Here is a 15,673-nt window from a genome sequence, read left to right as displayed (position 1 = left end):
GTTTCATTGCATCTAAGAATTTTTTTTAATCATGTCCCTGTACAGTATTTATGCCTTTAAAGTGCACTTTATAAAGAGTTTTGAACAGATAAGAATTTTTTTTACTTTTTCTGACCTCCGGAACAGACTAATTGGTTTTCAATGTATTTATGAATTTTTTTTAATCATGTCCCTGTACAGTATTTTTGCCTTTAAAGTGCACTTTATAAAGAGTTTTGAAAAACTAAAAGATTTTTTTTTTAACTTTTTTCTGACCACTGGAATGGATTAATTGGTTTTCAATGCATTTACAATTTTTTTCGTAATACGAAGCAAGTTTCCCCAGGATGAATTGCTTCTGGGAGCTTTAGAGCGCTGACCCTGTGCATGCTGGAGTCTGTGGGTAGCGCACGGCGTCAAGAGAGGAGGTGTTGGAGCGGTTTTTGCATTGAATTTTGGAGCCATTCTGGACATTTTTAATCATGTTCCTGTACAGTATTTATGCCTTTAAAGTGCACTTTATAAAGAGTTTTGAAGAGATACGACTTTTTTTTTTTTTTACTTTTTTATGATTTTATGACCTCCGGAATGGATTATTGGTTTTCAATGCATTTACAAATTAATTTGTAATCATGTCCCGGTACAGTATTTATGCCTTTAAAGTGCACTTTATAAAGAGTTTTGAACAGATAAAAGACTTTTTTTTTACATTTTTCTGACCTCCAGAACGGATTAATTGGTTTTCAATGCATTCCTATGGGAAACCACCTTTCGGTTTACTAATTTTTCGCAATACGAAACATTCCGGAGAATGCATTAAATTTGTAAACTGAGGTACGGCTGTATAAGATAACTTTCATACTAAAGGATTTCTCCCTGAACTGGGAGAGTACAGAAGTCACCATTGCTGCCCTCTTCTTCTGCAAATGCCATGTATTATTATTTCAGGTACTTATATAGCACCGTCAATTTACGCAGCACTTTACATATATATTGTACATTCAGATCAGTCCCTAACCCTCAAGGGGTGTACAATCTAAGGTCCCTAAACCTCAAGGGGTGTACAATCTAAGGTCCCTAACCCTCAAGGGGTGTACAATCTAAGGTCCCTAACCCTCAAGGGGTGTACAATCTAAGGTCCCTAACCCTCAAGGGGTGTACAATCTAAGGTCCCTAACCCTCAAGGGGTGTACAATCTAAGGTCTCTAACCCTCAAGGGGTGTACAATCTAAGGTCCCTAACCCTCAAGGGGCGTACAATCTAAGGTCCCTAACCCTTAAGGGGTGTACAATCTAAGGTCCCTAACCCTCAAGGGGTGTACAATCTAAGGTCCCTAACCCTCAAGGGGTGTACAATCTAAGGTCCCTAACCCTCAAGGGGCGTACAATCTAAGGTCCCTAACCCTCAAGGGGTGTACAATCTAAGGTCCCTAACCCTCAAGGGGTGTACAATCTAAGGTCCCTAACCCTTAAGGGGCGTACAATCTAAGGTCCCTAACCCTCAAGGGGTGTACAATCTAAGGTCCCTAACTTACATTCATACATACACATACTAGGGCCAATGTAGACAGGAGCCAATTCACCTCCCAGCATGTCTTTGGAGTGTGGGAGGAAACCGGAGTACCCAGAGGAAACCCACGCAGGCACAGGGAGAACACGCAGACTTCAAGCAGGAGGTGCTGTGGCTGGGACTTGAACCAGTGACCCGAGTACTGCCAGACAGAATTACTCAGGTAAAATGGGCCAAAAAAGGAACTTTAACTGGCTCTGAAAAGTAAAAAATTGGATGCAGTGCTCTTGAAATTGCTAAGATATTGTGGCGTGATTGCCGAGCCATCAAGTTTCACTATCTTCGCCCTGGGCGCCAGTTGACCTTGTCCCGGCACTGCCTATAGTATGTCCACAGTCTTTGACCATCTCCTATAGTATGTCTGCAGTCTCTGACCATCTCCTGTAGTATGTCCGCAGTCTCTGACCGTTTCCTGTAGTATGTCTGCAGTCTCTGACCATCTCCTGTAGTATGTCTGCAGTCTCTGACCATCTCCTGTAGTATGTCTGCAGTCTCTGACCATCTCCTGTACTATGTCTGCAGTCTCTGACCATCTCCTGTAGTATGTCTGCAGTCTCTGACCGTCTCCTGTAGTATGTCCGCAGTCTCTGACCATCTCCTGTAGTATGTCTGCAGTCTCTGACCATCTCCTGTAATATGTCTGCAGTCTCTGACCATCTCCTGTAGTAGGTCTGCAGTCTCTGACCATCTCCTGTAGTATGTCTCCAGTCTCTGACCATCTCCTGTAGTATGTCTGCAGTCTCTGACCATCTCCTGTAGTAGGTCTGCAGTCTCTGACCATCTCCTGTAGTATGTCTGCAGTCTCTGACCATCTCCTGTAGTAGGTCTGCAGTCTCTGATCATCTCCTGTAGCATATGTAAAATCTATAAAAGCCTTGTGAAGTAAGTATCTTTGAACCTTTTACGATTGCATACACAGAACAGCTCATTTGTGATTTCAGGGGCTGTGCTTGTCCCCCTCTATGCTAAGTACGCTGACCACTACTCAGGTATGTAAGGGATGCTTCAACGGGCTTCAGAGGACAGTGCCAGGACCAGGGGGGACACTGCCGGGAGCAGGGGGGACACTGCCGGGACCAGGGGGGACACTGCCTGCATTTCTGAAAGCTCACCCTGAGATGATATGAAGAGCAGCAGCCAGAGAAATGTAATTAGCAGGCAGATGGAAACATAGAAAAGTGACGACAGAGAAAGACTGAGTGGTCCATCAAGTATGCCCAGATTTTTGTGTGTTTTGTGTGTTCTTTTTTTTTTTTTTGGGGGGGGGGGGAGTTCTTTTTTTTAAACTTTTTTGACTGAGTATAGATCTATGTTTGCCCCACGCATGTTTGAAGCTGTTTACTGTTGACTGTCTCACCACCTCTGCTGGAAGTCTATTCCACGCATCAACTACTCCTTCAGTAAAATAATCATTTCTGCGGTTAGTTTTTAACTTTCCTCCAGTTCATTGGAGGTCCTGTCCCCGGGGTCTTGATTTTGGCTTCATGTTGGAAATCCTCCCCTCCTGAACCTTGTGCACCCCCCTTGATGTATTTATCCACTTGCCCTCCTGAGGATTTACCCCCCTTAATGACCAGGCCTCTTTTTGCTACTTGGCGCTGCACTAATTCAACTGATAATTGCGCGGTCATGCAATGCTGCACCCAAACTAAATTTATGTCCTTTTTTCACACAAATAGAGCTTTCTTTCGGTGGTATTTGATCACCTGTGTGCTTTTTATTATTCACACTATAAACAAAAAAAGACCAAAAGTTTTGAAGAAAAACAATATTTTTTACTTTCAGCTATAAAAAATATATAGTAAAAACTCAAAGTTGGTTATAAATTTAGGCCAAAATGTATTCTGCTCCATGTTTTTGGTAAAAAAAATCCCAATAAGTGTATATTGATTGCTTTGTGTGAAAGTTATAGCGTCTACAAACTATGGTATAGATACTGCAATTTACACCATTTTTCTGCTATACAGCGCTGCGCTAGTTTAACGGACAATTGCGTGGTCATGCAATACGGTACATAAATGAAATTTACATCCTTTTTTCCCCATAAATTGAGCTTTCTTTCGGTGGTATTTGATCGCCTGTGCGTTTTTTATTTTTTGCGCTATAAAAAAAAAAAAGCTGACAATTTTGAGGAAAAAAAAACAATATTTTGGACTTTTTGCTATAAAACATGTCCAGTAAAAAAAATGTAAAAATCAAATTTCGTCATAAATTTCTGCCAAAATGTATTCTGCTCTATGTCTTTGCTAAAAAAAAAACCAATACGTGTAAATTAATTGGTTTACGTGAAAGTTATAGCGTTTACAAATGGCGGGAAAGATACAAAGATTTTAAATTTTTTTTATACTAATAATGGCGGCCATCAGCGACTTATGGCGGGACTGCGGCGGACATTCTGACACTGGGGGGGAACTGACTTGGGGTCACTGACATCCCCAGTGACATCAATACAGTGATCAGTGCAAAAAAAACCCACTGACACTGTACTAATGGCACTGGGGAGGAAGGGGTTAACTTTTTTATTCACTGAAAGGGTTAACTGTGTGAGGGGAGTGTTTTACTAGGGGGCGGGGGTGTGTACTGCACGGGGGACACGCTGATCCCGAGAGATAAACTCTTCTCTCCAGATCAGCATGTCAGGAGCTGACAGGGAACTGACAGAAAGCAGAGCTACTGCAGCCCTTCTCTCTGTCAGTGATTGCCGCTAATCGGCGGGACACGGCCGGTAATAACCATTCGTGACCCGGCGACTGACATCCGCGGCCACGATCGGTGGGACAGGTAGGGTTGTGGCGCGCCTCGTGGGCGCCCCCCTACCTGTTTTGCAAAAGCACGTTTTAAAACGTGGTTTTGCGCAGCCGTGCCGACCTGCCAAAGTATTTCTACAGTGGCTGGGCGGCAAGAGGTTAAAGGTTTCCATCATGTCTCCCCTTTCCCTTCTTTCCTCCAGACTGGACATGTTAAGTTCCTGAAGTCTCTCTTGATATGTTTTATCCCTCAGACCAGGGGGGGTCAAACCCCATTTAATTGCAGGCCGTATCAGCATTATTGTTGCCTTCAAAGGGCCGGTTGTATCTGTAAGACTAGATTTCCACAGCACCCCACAAGAATCCCACACCCTCCCTAACTTAAGCATGCACGCAGTGGTGTATTTAGGTTTTGTGCTGCGCCAGGCAACACAAAATTCACCCCTCACCCCCCCCCGGAGGGAGCTTGACATTGACAAACAACACCCCAGACCCCCACCCAAGAGAACCTTTCACTACCATCACCCCCATACTCCAGCCACTCCCGTCCCAGCGAGAGAGAGAAGGACACTCACCTTCACAGCTCTGGAAATCCACGGGAACGAGAGTCAAGCAGCCCGCAGCCTCTCTCAGATCCCATCTGGTCCCCAAGCTGCATGTGTCCCTTCTTACATCCCTTCTTCCAGGGGGGCTGTGCTGAAAAATGCCGCCCTGGGCAAACGCCTTGTTTGCCTTGTGGTAAATACGTCCCTGCATGCACCCCCTTTGGCGGCAGAGCTTTAAAGCAGAAAGTGCAGGGTCTGGAGGAGCACCAGAGGAGGAGTGGAATCAGTTACCAGAGTCTGCTGCAAGCTGAGACCAGGGGAGGCAGAGATGAGGGGGTGCTGCAGCTGCACTGAGAGGTGCAGAATTTGGCAGAGGAATTCTATTCTCTCTGCTGCTGACTGCTGAGACAGGGTAGGGGCAGAGACATGGGCAGAAGAGGTGCAAGGGTCACATGAAATGGTCTGGATGGCCGGATTCGGCCCGCGGGCCTTGTGTTTGACACATGTGCCCCAGACCTTTCACCATTTTTATTACCCATCTCTGGACTCATTCTATCAGATAATATACTCAGAGTAAAAATCAGAACCAGTAGCCATTGAATTCAAGTTCCCTGATGATGTCTGAATGCAAAGTTTTCATGTCCTTTAATGAAGGTTTAACAACGAATGAATTCAGATGATTTATACAGGACCACGATACTTACATAGGTTTGTCCTCCACAGCAGCCTTCATCGGAGGTCAGGTAAAGGGAAACCACGTCCCTCTTGTACGGATTACGAAGGCGAAGGTTGAGCGAAGGTCCACAGCACTCCGACTCCCGGCGTACAGTGAACAGAATCTGCCCGCTCTTGGTCTGAAAAACTGAATAATGGGTCAGGTCAAAGATTGTTCAAGAGTTCTCCTAGACAAAGAACACAGACATCATACTGGGAGCCTTATGTACTAAATATCTGTCCTTTCAGTCCCAAATCCATTCACTGTCTAAATCTTGTAGACTTCACCTCCGCAACATCTCCAACCTCCGCAACATCTCCAACCTCCGCAACATCTCCAACCTCCGCAACATCTCCAACCTCCGCAACATCTCCAACCTCCGCAACATCTCCAACCTCCGCAACATCTCTAAGATACGCCCGTTCCTAACCTCAGAAACCACTAAGCAACTTATTCCCTCCCTTGTTATATCTCGCCTTGACTATTGTAACTCCCTCCTCATTGGCCGGCCTCATCGCAGGCTATCCCCTCTTCAGTCTATCATGAATGCTGCTTCCACACTCATCCACCTTACTAACCGTTCTGTATCTGCCATCCCTCTCTGCCAATCCCTCCACTGACCTCCACTCAGTGTCCTCCATCCCTCTCTGCCAATCTCTCCACTTGCCTCCACTCAGTGTCCTCCACCCCTCTCTGCCAATCCCTCCACGGGCCTCCACTCAGTGTCCTCCATCCCTCTCTGCCAATCCCTCCACTGGCCTCCACTCAGTGTCCTCCACCACTCTCTGCCAATCCCTCCACTGGCCTCCACTCAGTGTGTTCCATCCCTCTCTGCCAATCTCTCCACTGGCCTCCACTCAGTGTCCTCCACCCCTCTCTGCCAATCTCTCCACTGACCTCCACTCAGTGTCTTCCATCCCTCTCTGCCAATCTCTCCACTGGCCTTCACTCAGTGTCCTCCATCCCTCTCTGCCAATCTCTCCACTGGCCTCCACTCAGTGTCCTCCATCCCTCTCTGTCATTTCCTCCACTGGTCTCCACTCAGTGTCCTCCACCCCTCTCTGCCAATCCCTCCACTGACCTCCACTCAGTGTCCTCCACCCCTCTCTGCCAATCCCTCCACTGGCCTCCACTCAGTGTCCTCCACCCCTCTCTGCCAATCCCTCCACTGGCCTCCACTCAGTGTCCTCCACCCCTCTCTGCCAATCCCTCCACTGGTCTCCACTCAGTGTCCTCCACCCCTCTCTGCCAATCCCTCCACTGGCCTCCACTCAGTGTCCTCCACCCCTCTCTGCCAATCCCTCCACTGGCCTCCACTCAGTGTCCTCCACCCAGTGTCCTCCACCCCTCTCTGCCAATCCCTCCACTGGCCTCCACTCAGTGTCCCCCACCCCTCTCTGCCAATCCCTCCACTGGCTTCCCATTGCCCAATGGATAAAATTCAAAACATTAACAATAACATATAAAGCCATTTATAACTCCGCCCCAAATTACATCACCGATCTTGTCTCCAAATATCACCCAAACCGTACTCTCCGCTCCTCACATGGCCTCCTACTCTCTAGCTCCCTTGTCTTCTCATCCCATGCTCATATCCAGGACTTCTCCAGAGCTTCCCCCATCCTCTGAAACTCTCTACCCCAATTTATCAGACTATTGCCTACTCTGCTCACTTTTAGGCGATCTCTGAAAACCTCTCTCTTCAGGGAAGCCTATCCTGCCCTCAGCTAATATTGGAATCTTCTACTCTTCCTACCAGTCCATCTCCCACAGTTACTACCTTTTGTACCACCAGCCCCTCCCTCCTAGATTGTAAGCTCCCAGGATCAGGGCCCTCCTATCCCTCTTGTATTGAACTGTATTGTTGCTGTATTGGATTTATTATTGCGACTCCAGTCGATATTGTCCAATCAGCTCATTCCATTTCTCTTCGTGGGTTGGGATGACTCAGAGTGCATTAGTAATTTACCGAAATCAACACGTGATAAGGAATATAGCCAAACTTTCGTAAATACGAATTGATTCGGAACAATGAATATACAAAACAAATCCGAATATACGAAATGAATTCCGAAAACAAATCATTCTACCATAAGGAATATGACGAAAGTTATTTACGCAACGAGTGAGTCCGAAAAGAAACTCATTCTTCTGTCATGCACAATGTAAGCCTCACACTGATGCGATGCGGAATTCACAGCATTTTCAGTGCGAATTCCGCACCGCATCAGAATTGCACCCCATCAATGCAAACTGCTGCGGGTGTGTATGTTAACAACACCCGAAAGCGGTCTGCAAAACGCGGTGCGATGTGCAGAATCGGATCGCATGGGTGTGAATACCCATGCGATCTGATTCTAGTGAGAACCCAAAAAAGGGTCGTGCACCTTTTTGGTGCGGGTGCGGTGCGATTGGAGCCATACATAATGTACACCGCACACAAATCGCATGTGATCTACACAGGAATGTGGCGCGGTTCCTGTGCGAATCACATGCGATATATGGAGCGCACGTATGTGAACCCGGGCTTAGAGATCAATAAAAGCCCATCAACTTTTCTTTCTTTTTTTTTTTAATTTACATGAATTTTTATTATATGTCTAGAGTTTGATGGAATCTGAATACATTTGTACTGTATATACTGTACCGAGGGGCGGACTGACCATTTGGAAACTCGGGCACTGCCCGAGGGCCCGGGGTCAGTAGGGGGCCCCATGAGATGCCCTTGGTACCTTTTTCATAGGCTTTTTTGAGTTTGGGCAAGGACACAGGGGCCCCATGATCCCCTATTGCCCAGGGGCCCCATGAGTTGTCAGTCCATCCCTGTCTGTACCTGTTACACATCAACTAATACATTATTTTAGGTTTTGTGTTTTAAAAATGATTTTAACAATTATTTCAAAAATTACATTTATCATTTTAAAAATCCCCCAAAACATGGGCACATTTCATACCTTCCTTGGATACTATATAATTATATGATCAAGAGGTTTATAAAAAATAGTCTGTGTCGATTCCTTAAAAATGAAATATCTGCAACATTTACATAAATAACTGCTGACGCGTTTTTCAGAACAAAGGCCGCTTCTTTAGGCTCCGCGCACACGGGACATTTTGGCAACGCTCGTAATGTTAGCTGTGTAAAGTCAAGATAAAAACCCGAGTTTTTCAGCTTTTTTTACCGTTTTTGCATTAGCTTTTAGTTGCGTTTTCCTGTGTTTTTCCACGCTCACGTTTTTTAGCGTTTTTTTTACCCCCAAAAATGGGGGGGGGGGTAAAAAACGTCGGTTTGTGGTGTTTTACTGCATTTTTCAGCGTTAGAGCATTTTTACAGCTAAAAAACTCCTCTAGAAGCCCACTAGTTCTGGGTTTTTTTCCATCCAAAAAACGTCCCTGCCAAAAAAAGTTGATTCCAGTCTTTGTGTGCATGGACACGTAGGAGAACATGCCAGGGATGGACACATAGGATAACATGCCGGGGATGGACACGTAGGAGAACATGCCGGGGATGGACACGTAGGAGAACATGCTGGGGATGGACACATAGGATAACACGCCGGGGATGGACACGTAGGAGAACATGCCAGGGATGGACACATAGGAGAACATGCCGGGGATGGACACGTAGGAGAACATGCCGGGGATGGACACCTCGGATAACATGCTGGGGATGGACACATAGGATAACATGCCGGGGATGGACACATGGGAGAACATGCTGGGGATGGACACATAGGATAACATGCCGGGGATGGACACATAGGATAACATGCCGGGGATGGACACATAGGATAACATGCCGGGGATGGACACGTAGGAGAACATGCCGGGGATGGACACGTAGGAGAACATGCTGGGGATGGACACATAGGATAACATGCCGGGGATGGACACGTAGGAGAACATGCCGGGGATGGACACGTAGGAGAACATGCTGGGGATGGACACATAGGATAACACGCCGGGGATGGACACGTAGGAGAACATGCCAGGGATGGACACATAGAACATGCCGGGGATGGACACGTAGGAGAACATGCCGGGGATGGACACGTAGGAGAACATGCTGGGGATGGACACATAGGATAACATGCCGGGGATGGACACATAGGAGAACATGCTGGGGATGGACACATAGGATAACATGCCGGGGATGGACACATAGGAGAACATGCTGGGGATGGACACATAGGATAACATGCCGGGGATGGACACATAGGATAACATGCTGGTTTTACTGGCTGTAGAAAAAAATGTCAAAACCAAAAACAGCCACTGTAAAAACGCCCCGTGTGCATGAGGGCTTAGCGGAAAAAATTAGTAATTGTATGCACGGGTGTATACAGTTTCTCTCCAGGGTGACCTGTGTCAAGCAACTTGAAGGCTAAGTAGCTCATCACTACATGTCGGATAGATTTGGCCACAGGTACGAAGTGCAGCATCACAACCAACATATGTAAACACCCCTGTCCACTGCTTATTGCCATCCAAGGTGGGGGGGGCTGTCAAAATGCGAGGTTGATCCAAGTTTTTACCTCTTCCCAATTACTCCCAAGTGAGACACATGCAATGCATGCGGTTGCAGTTTGTTGGCAAAAATGAGGTTAAAATAGACGGTGAGGAGGCATCACATCACCTCACCGCTTGTCAATCACCTCTGAAATGTGATCCATGTACAGATTGGGCTTCAAAAGAGAGGTAGATTTGGAAGACAGATATATTTTAAATATATTTTAAAAATATTCTTCCCAAATATATTGACATATATTTGAAATACTACAAATTTGGCTGTATTCAATATATTTAAAAAACAAAACAAAATAATAAATATATAGATATATACACACACAACCACATACTGTATGTTGAAATGCATTTTTTATATATTACAGAATATCTGAAAAATATTTTTAAAAATATGTTTTCTAATATACTGAATGTCTTTAAAAATACATGTAATCTACATTTTTGGAATACATTTACAAATATATGTAAAAATATATGTTAAAATGACTTTTGTATATATTAAGAAAATCTGAAGAATATATTTTAAAAAAAATATATTTTTCAAAATATTTTTCATACAAAATGTAATATACAAAAAAACGCATTACAACAAACAGTATATATATATATATATATATATATAAAAATAAAAATATATATATATATATTTATATTTATTAAAATACATTTTGAAATATATTGCATACGGCCAAAATTGTAGTATTTCAAATATATTTCAATAAATTTGGGAAGAATATTTTTAAAATATATTTCAAATATATTTTTCTTCCATGTGGGTAGACACACGTCTAACTCTACCCTTATGGTAAGTTTCCTCCAACATCTCCAGGAAAGACCATCAGACCATCTCAGCACCAAGGGTCTCCCCCAAGGTCCTAGAAGCGTGTTGGTAAATTGAAGAATTTGAGCAAAAAAAACACTTTTTTAAATGTAACACTGACATCTTCCTTCCTGTGTTTGGAGCGCCTTTACTTCACATTTTCCACATGCTGGGGCTGACCTAGATAATTCTGATTCTTATCCTGACAAGACCTCACTGCCTACAGGACACATTCCATGGTGATCAGATTCAGCCCGGGTTCACACTGATGTGGTGCGGAACTCGCAGCGTTTTCTGTTTGAATTCCGCACCGCATCAGAATTGCACCCCGTTCATGCGAACCGCTGCGGGTGTGTATGTATGCTAACACCCCGAAAGCGGTCCACAAAACGCAGTGCAGAATCGGATCACGTAGGTGTGAATTCCCATGCAATCTGATTCTAGTACGGACCCAAAAAAAGGGTCCTGCACGTTTTTGGTGCAGGTGCGGTGCAATTACAGCCATACAAAATGTACACCTCCGATCGCACCGCACACAAATCGCATGTGATCTGTACAGGAATGCGGTGCAGCTCCGGTGCAAATCACATGGGATATACCGAACCGCATGTATGTGAACCCGGGCTTCAGCTTACCTGCTGATATTTCACCTTTGCCAGTTTACCCCTCCTTCATCGTCAACATGAAAATGTGGGGGTGCTTCCCCCCCCTTCCAGTCCGGACACTTTCACCCCCTTCCAGTCCGGACACTTTCCCCCCCTTCCAGTCCGGACACTTTCCCCCCCTTCCTGTCCGGACACTTTCACCCCCTTCCAGTCCGGACACTTTCACCCCCTTCCTGTCCGGACACTTTCACCCCCTTCCAGTCCGGACACTTTCACCCCCTTCCAGTCCGGACACTTCCCCCCCTTCCAGTCCGGACACTTTCCCCCCCCCTTCCAGTCCGGACACTTCCCCCCCTTCCAGTCCGGACACTTTCACCCCCTTCCAGTCCGGACACTTTCCCCCCCTTCCAGTCCGGACACTTTCACCCCCTTCCAGTCCGGATACTTTCACCCCCTTCCAGTCCGGACACTTTCCCCCCCTTCCAGTCCGGACACTTTCACCCCCTTCCAGTCCGGACACTTTCACCCCCTTCCAGTCCGGACACTTTCACCCCCTTCCAGTCCGGACACTTTCCCCCCCTTCCAGTCCGGACACTTTCCCCCCCTTCCAGTCCGGACACTTTCACCCCCTTCCAGTCCGGACACTTTCACCCCCTTCCAGTCCGGACACTTTCACCCCCTTCCAGTCCGGACACTTTCCCCCCCTTCCAGTCCGGACACTTTCCCCCCCTTCCTGTCCAGGCCAATTTTCAGCTTTCAGCGCTATCACACTTTGAATGACAATTGCGCGGTCATGCAACACTGTACCCATATGAATTTTTTAGCATTTCTTTGAGACAGATAAAGCTTTATTTTAGTGGTATTTATTCACCGCTGGGATATTTATTTTTTTTGCTATGTAAATGAAAAAGTCCAAACATTTTGAAAAAAAAGTGTTTTTCTTATAAAATTTTGCAAATAAATAATATTTCATCATAAATCCTGGCCAAAATTTATTCCGTTATCTTTTTAGTAAAAAAAAACAAAAAAAAACAAATTACCGTATTTTTCGCTCCATAAGACGCACTTTTTTCCCCCCAAAAAAGGGGGGAAAATGTCAGTGCGTCTTATGGAGCGAATATAAAGCGGCCCGGTATTTCTGCCGCCACCATGTCAGAATACCGGGCCGGCCGCTCAGCTGTTCTCTCCTGCAGGACCTTACCTGTTCCTCGCTCCAGCGCTGCACAGTCTTCCCGCGCTGGCTTCTGTGACAGCCGGGTGACCACTGCGCATGTGCGAGAAGCGCTGCGCTTTGTGAATGGTCCGGCGTGTTCTGGGACACATGACAGGTCCCAGAAGGCGCCGGGCCATTCACAAAGCGCAGCGCTTCTCGCGCATGCGCAGTGGTCACCCGGCTGTCACAGAAGCCGGCCCGGGAGGAAGAAGGAAGGACAACTCTGCGGAAGTGGGAGCGGGTACCTGTCAAATTCAGGTACCCGCTCCCCCTCCCTCCCCAAAGGTCAGCAGTCTCTGGTCATTCCCTGCACTGTCTGCAGTCTCTGGTCATCCCCTGCAATGTCTACAGTCTCTGGTCATCCCCTGCACTGTCTGCAGTCTCTGGTCATCCCCTGCACTGTCTGCTGTCTCTGGTCATCCCCTGCACTGTGTCTGCAGTCTCTGGTCATACCCTGCACTGTCTGCAGTCTCTGGTCATTCCCTGCACTGTCTGCAGTCTCTGGTCATACCCTGCACTGTCTGCAGTCTCTGGTCATTCCCTGCACTGTCTGCAGTCTCTGGTCATTCCCTGCACTGTCTGCAGTCTCTGGTCATCTCCTGCACTGTGTCCGCAGTCTCCGGTCATCCCCTGCACTGTGTCCGCAGTCTCCGGTCATCTCCTGTACTGTGTCCGCAGTCTCTGGTCATCTCCTGCACTGTGTCCGCAGTCTCTGGTCATCTCCTGCACTGTGTCCGCAGTCTCTGGTCATCTCCTGCACTGTCCGCAGTCTCTGGTCATCTCCTGTACTGTGTCCGCAGTCTCTGGTCATCTCCTGTACTGTGTCCGCAGTCTCTGGTCATCTCCTGTACTGTGTCCGCAGTCTCTGGTCATCTCCTGTACTGTGTCCGCAGTCTCTGGTCATCTCCTGTACTGTGTCCGCAGTCTCTGGTCATCTCCTGTACTGTGTCCGCAGTCTCTGGTCATCTCCTGTACTGTGTCCGCAGTCTCTGGTCATCCCCTGTACTGTGTCCGCAGTCTCTGGTCATCTCCTGTACTGTGTCCGCAGTCTCTGGTCATCTCCTGTACTGTGTCCGCAGTCTCTGGTCATCTCCTGTACTGTGTCCGCAGTCTCTGGTCATCTCCTGTACTGTGTCCGCAGTCTCTGGTCATCTCCTGTACTGTGTCCGCAGTCTCTGGTCATCTCCTGTACTGTGTCCGCAGTCTCTGGTCATCTCCTGTACTGTGTCCGCAGTCTCTGGTCATCCCCTGTACTGTGTCTGCAGTCCATTGGTTCAGAATATTTTTTTCTTGTTTTTCGCCTCTAAAACCTAGGTGCGTCTTATGGAGCGAAAAATACGGTAGTTTATAACTAAAAATTATAATTGAAAAAATTTTTTTTTTACATTTTTATTTTATTTTTTTATATTATTATTTATTATTACACTGATTGCTTTTAGACCCATAAAGGCTGTAAAAGCAATCATTTTTGCAGCCATTGAGAACTACTGTGTGAGCTGTGATTGGTCACAGCTTGTCACATGGTACAAGGCTGTTGTGAATAGCCCTGTACCATGTGATCTCTGTGATTATTCACAGATTTCACACGTAGTAAGCAATGATGTCACAAGTGGCATCTTGCTTACTACTCTGCATGTGATCACTGATTGGCCAATCAGTGATCACATGATCGGGATCTTGCACAGAGGTCCCATACGATGATTGGTGTTTCACTGTGTCCGGAGGACACAGCAGGCACCGGATCATGGTGCTGCGCGCTCCCAGGGAGCGCGCACAAGCAGGGGGCGGGGAGGCCGTTTATAAATGGTCACCTGCCCCTGCACTGGCACCGGCCGGTCATTTATATACAACAGCCGGACAGGAGGTGGTTAAGAGCTTTAGTGATGTGCAGAGGGGTTGGACACATACAGCTGTGTTGGGGGCTTCATGTGTGGTGCCCTCTTGCTGGCATCTGCCAGATGTGAAAGGCTGGAGTGGCATCTTCTTCCTCCAATGGCCTTTTTAGGCCCACATGGGTGACAGCACATTGGGCCTTACCTCTAATGCAGTTGGCAAGGATGGGGGACACTGGTCAGGGGCAGGCCTAGCTATCCTGCTGACCCCCTACTACCTTCCCACAAAAATATATTTTAAAAATATTCTTTCCAAATATATTGACATATATTTGAAATGTTACAATTTTGACCATATTCAATATATTTCAAAATATATGAAGCAGCACAAGGAGCCAATCAGTTCCTGTGCTGACAAGAAGCATGCTGATAGGAGGGCACCTATGACTACGTGCATCGCATGAAACACGTCAGGGGGGCTACAGCAACCAGACATCTGACCACTGTTGGTGGCCACTCTAAACATATGGTCAGTATATTTATTTTATTACCTTGTAATACTCATCTTACTGGAATAAAAGGTACTTTATACAGTATCACACTATGTGGTCTCTTTATTGGGCTTTCCGTGTGAGTGCCTCCATTCGCAGTGCCCATTCTAAAAGAGATGACCAAGATGGTGATACGCACCAAAGGACCGTGGTACCTCTGTGCTGATGTGACCAGATGGTTATCTGATGTGTGACCTGACGTGGGAACAGATGATCCACTAACTGTCTGGAGACGCAGGATTTCATATTGTGTATTGTAAACGCACTTCTGGTGAGTGCGTATTTCATTCATTTGAAGCACACCATCTGTCACTCCCGGATCAGGATATCCACGCACCTGGCATTGTGATCCTTCAGGATCCACACAATTTTATTATATCCTATCGGACTATTTAGTCACTGAGAATCACCATTCGGTGACATCATCTGTTTGCACCTGTTGATATAACATGAAAGTGTGTATATTATAAGTGTTTATCATTACTCAGCGCTGCACCTGTCTATTTTGATTCATAGATCATATGGTATCGGCAGCGGCCAGTACACTGATCGGTTATCTGCTGTGTCTGG

General features: G+C 46.4%; 1 protein-coding gene across 1 annotated transcript in view; it reads right to left on the bottom strand.

The window, feature by feature from the left end:
* LOC149452806 (phospholipid scramblase 3-like) overlaps positions 1-15,673 on the bottom strand; it is a 50,989-nt gene that overhangs the window by 15,196 nt on the left and 20,120 nt on the right. The window contains exon 5 of the mRNA XM_089688946.1: positions 5,545-5,702. Within this exon, the coding sequence (XP_089545072.1) occupies positions 5,545-5,702 (158 nt within the window). The remainder of the gene's footprint in view (positions 1-5,544; positions 5,703-15,673) is intronic.

Source organism: Staurois parvus, unplaced genomic scaffold (genome assembly GCF_062004578.1).
Source record: "Staurois parvus isolate SC_StPar_1 unplaced genomic scaffold, SC_StPar_1.0 ptg000463l, whole genome shotgun sequence".
NCBI lineage: Eukaryota > Metazoa > Chordata > Amphibia > Anura > Ranidae > Staurois > Staurois parvus.
The sequence above is the reverse complement of the archived record's forward strand: the minus strand, read 5'-3'. Positions and strand labels throughout refer to the sequence as shown.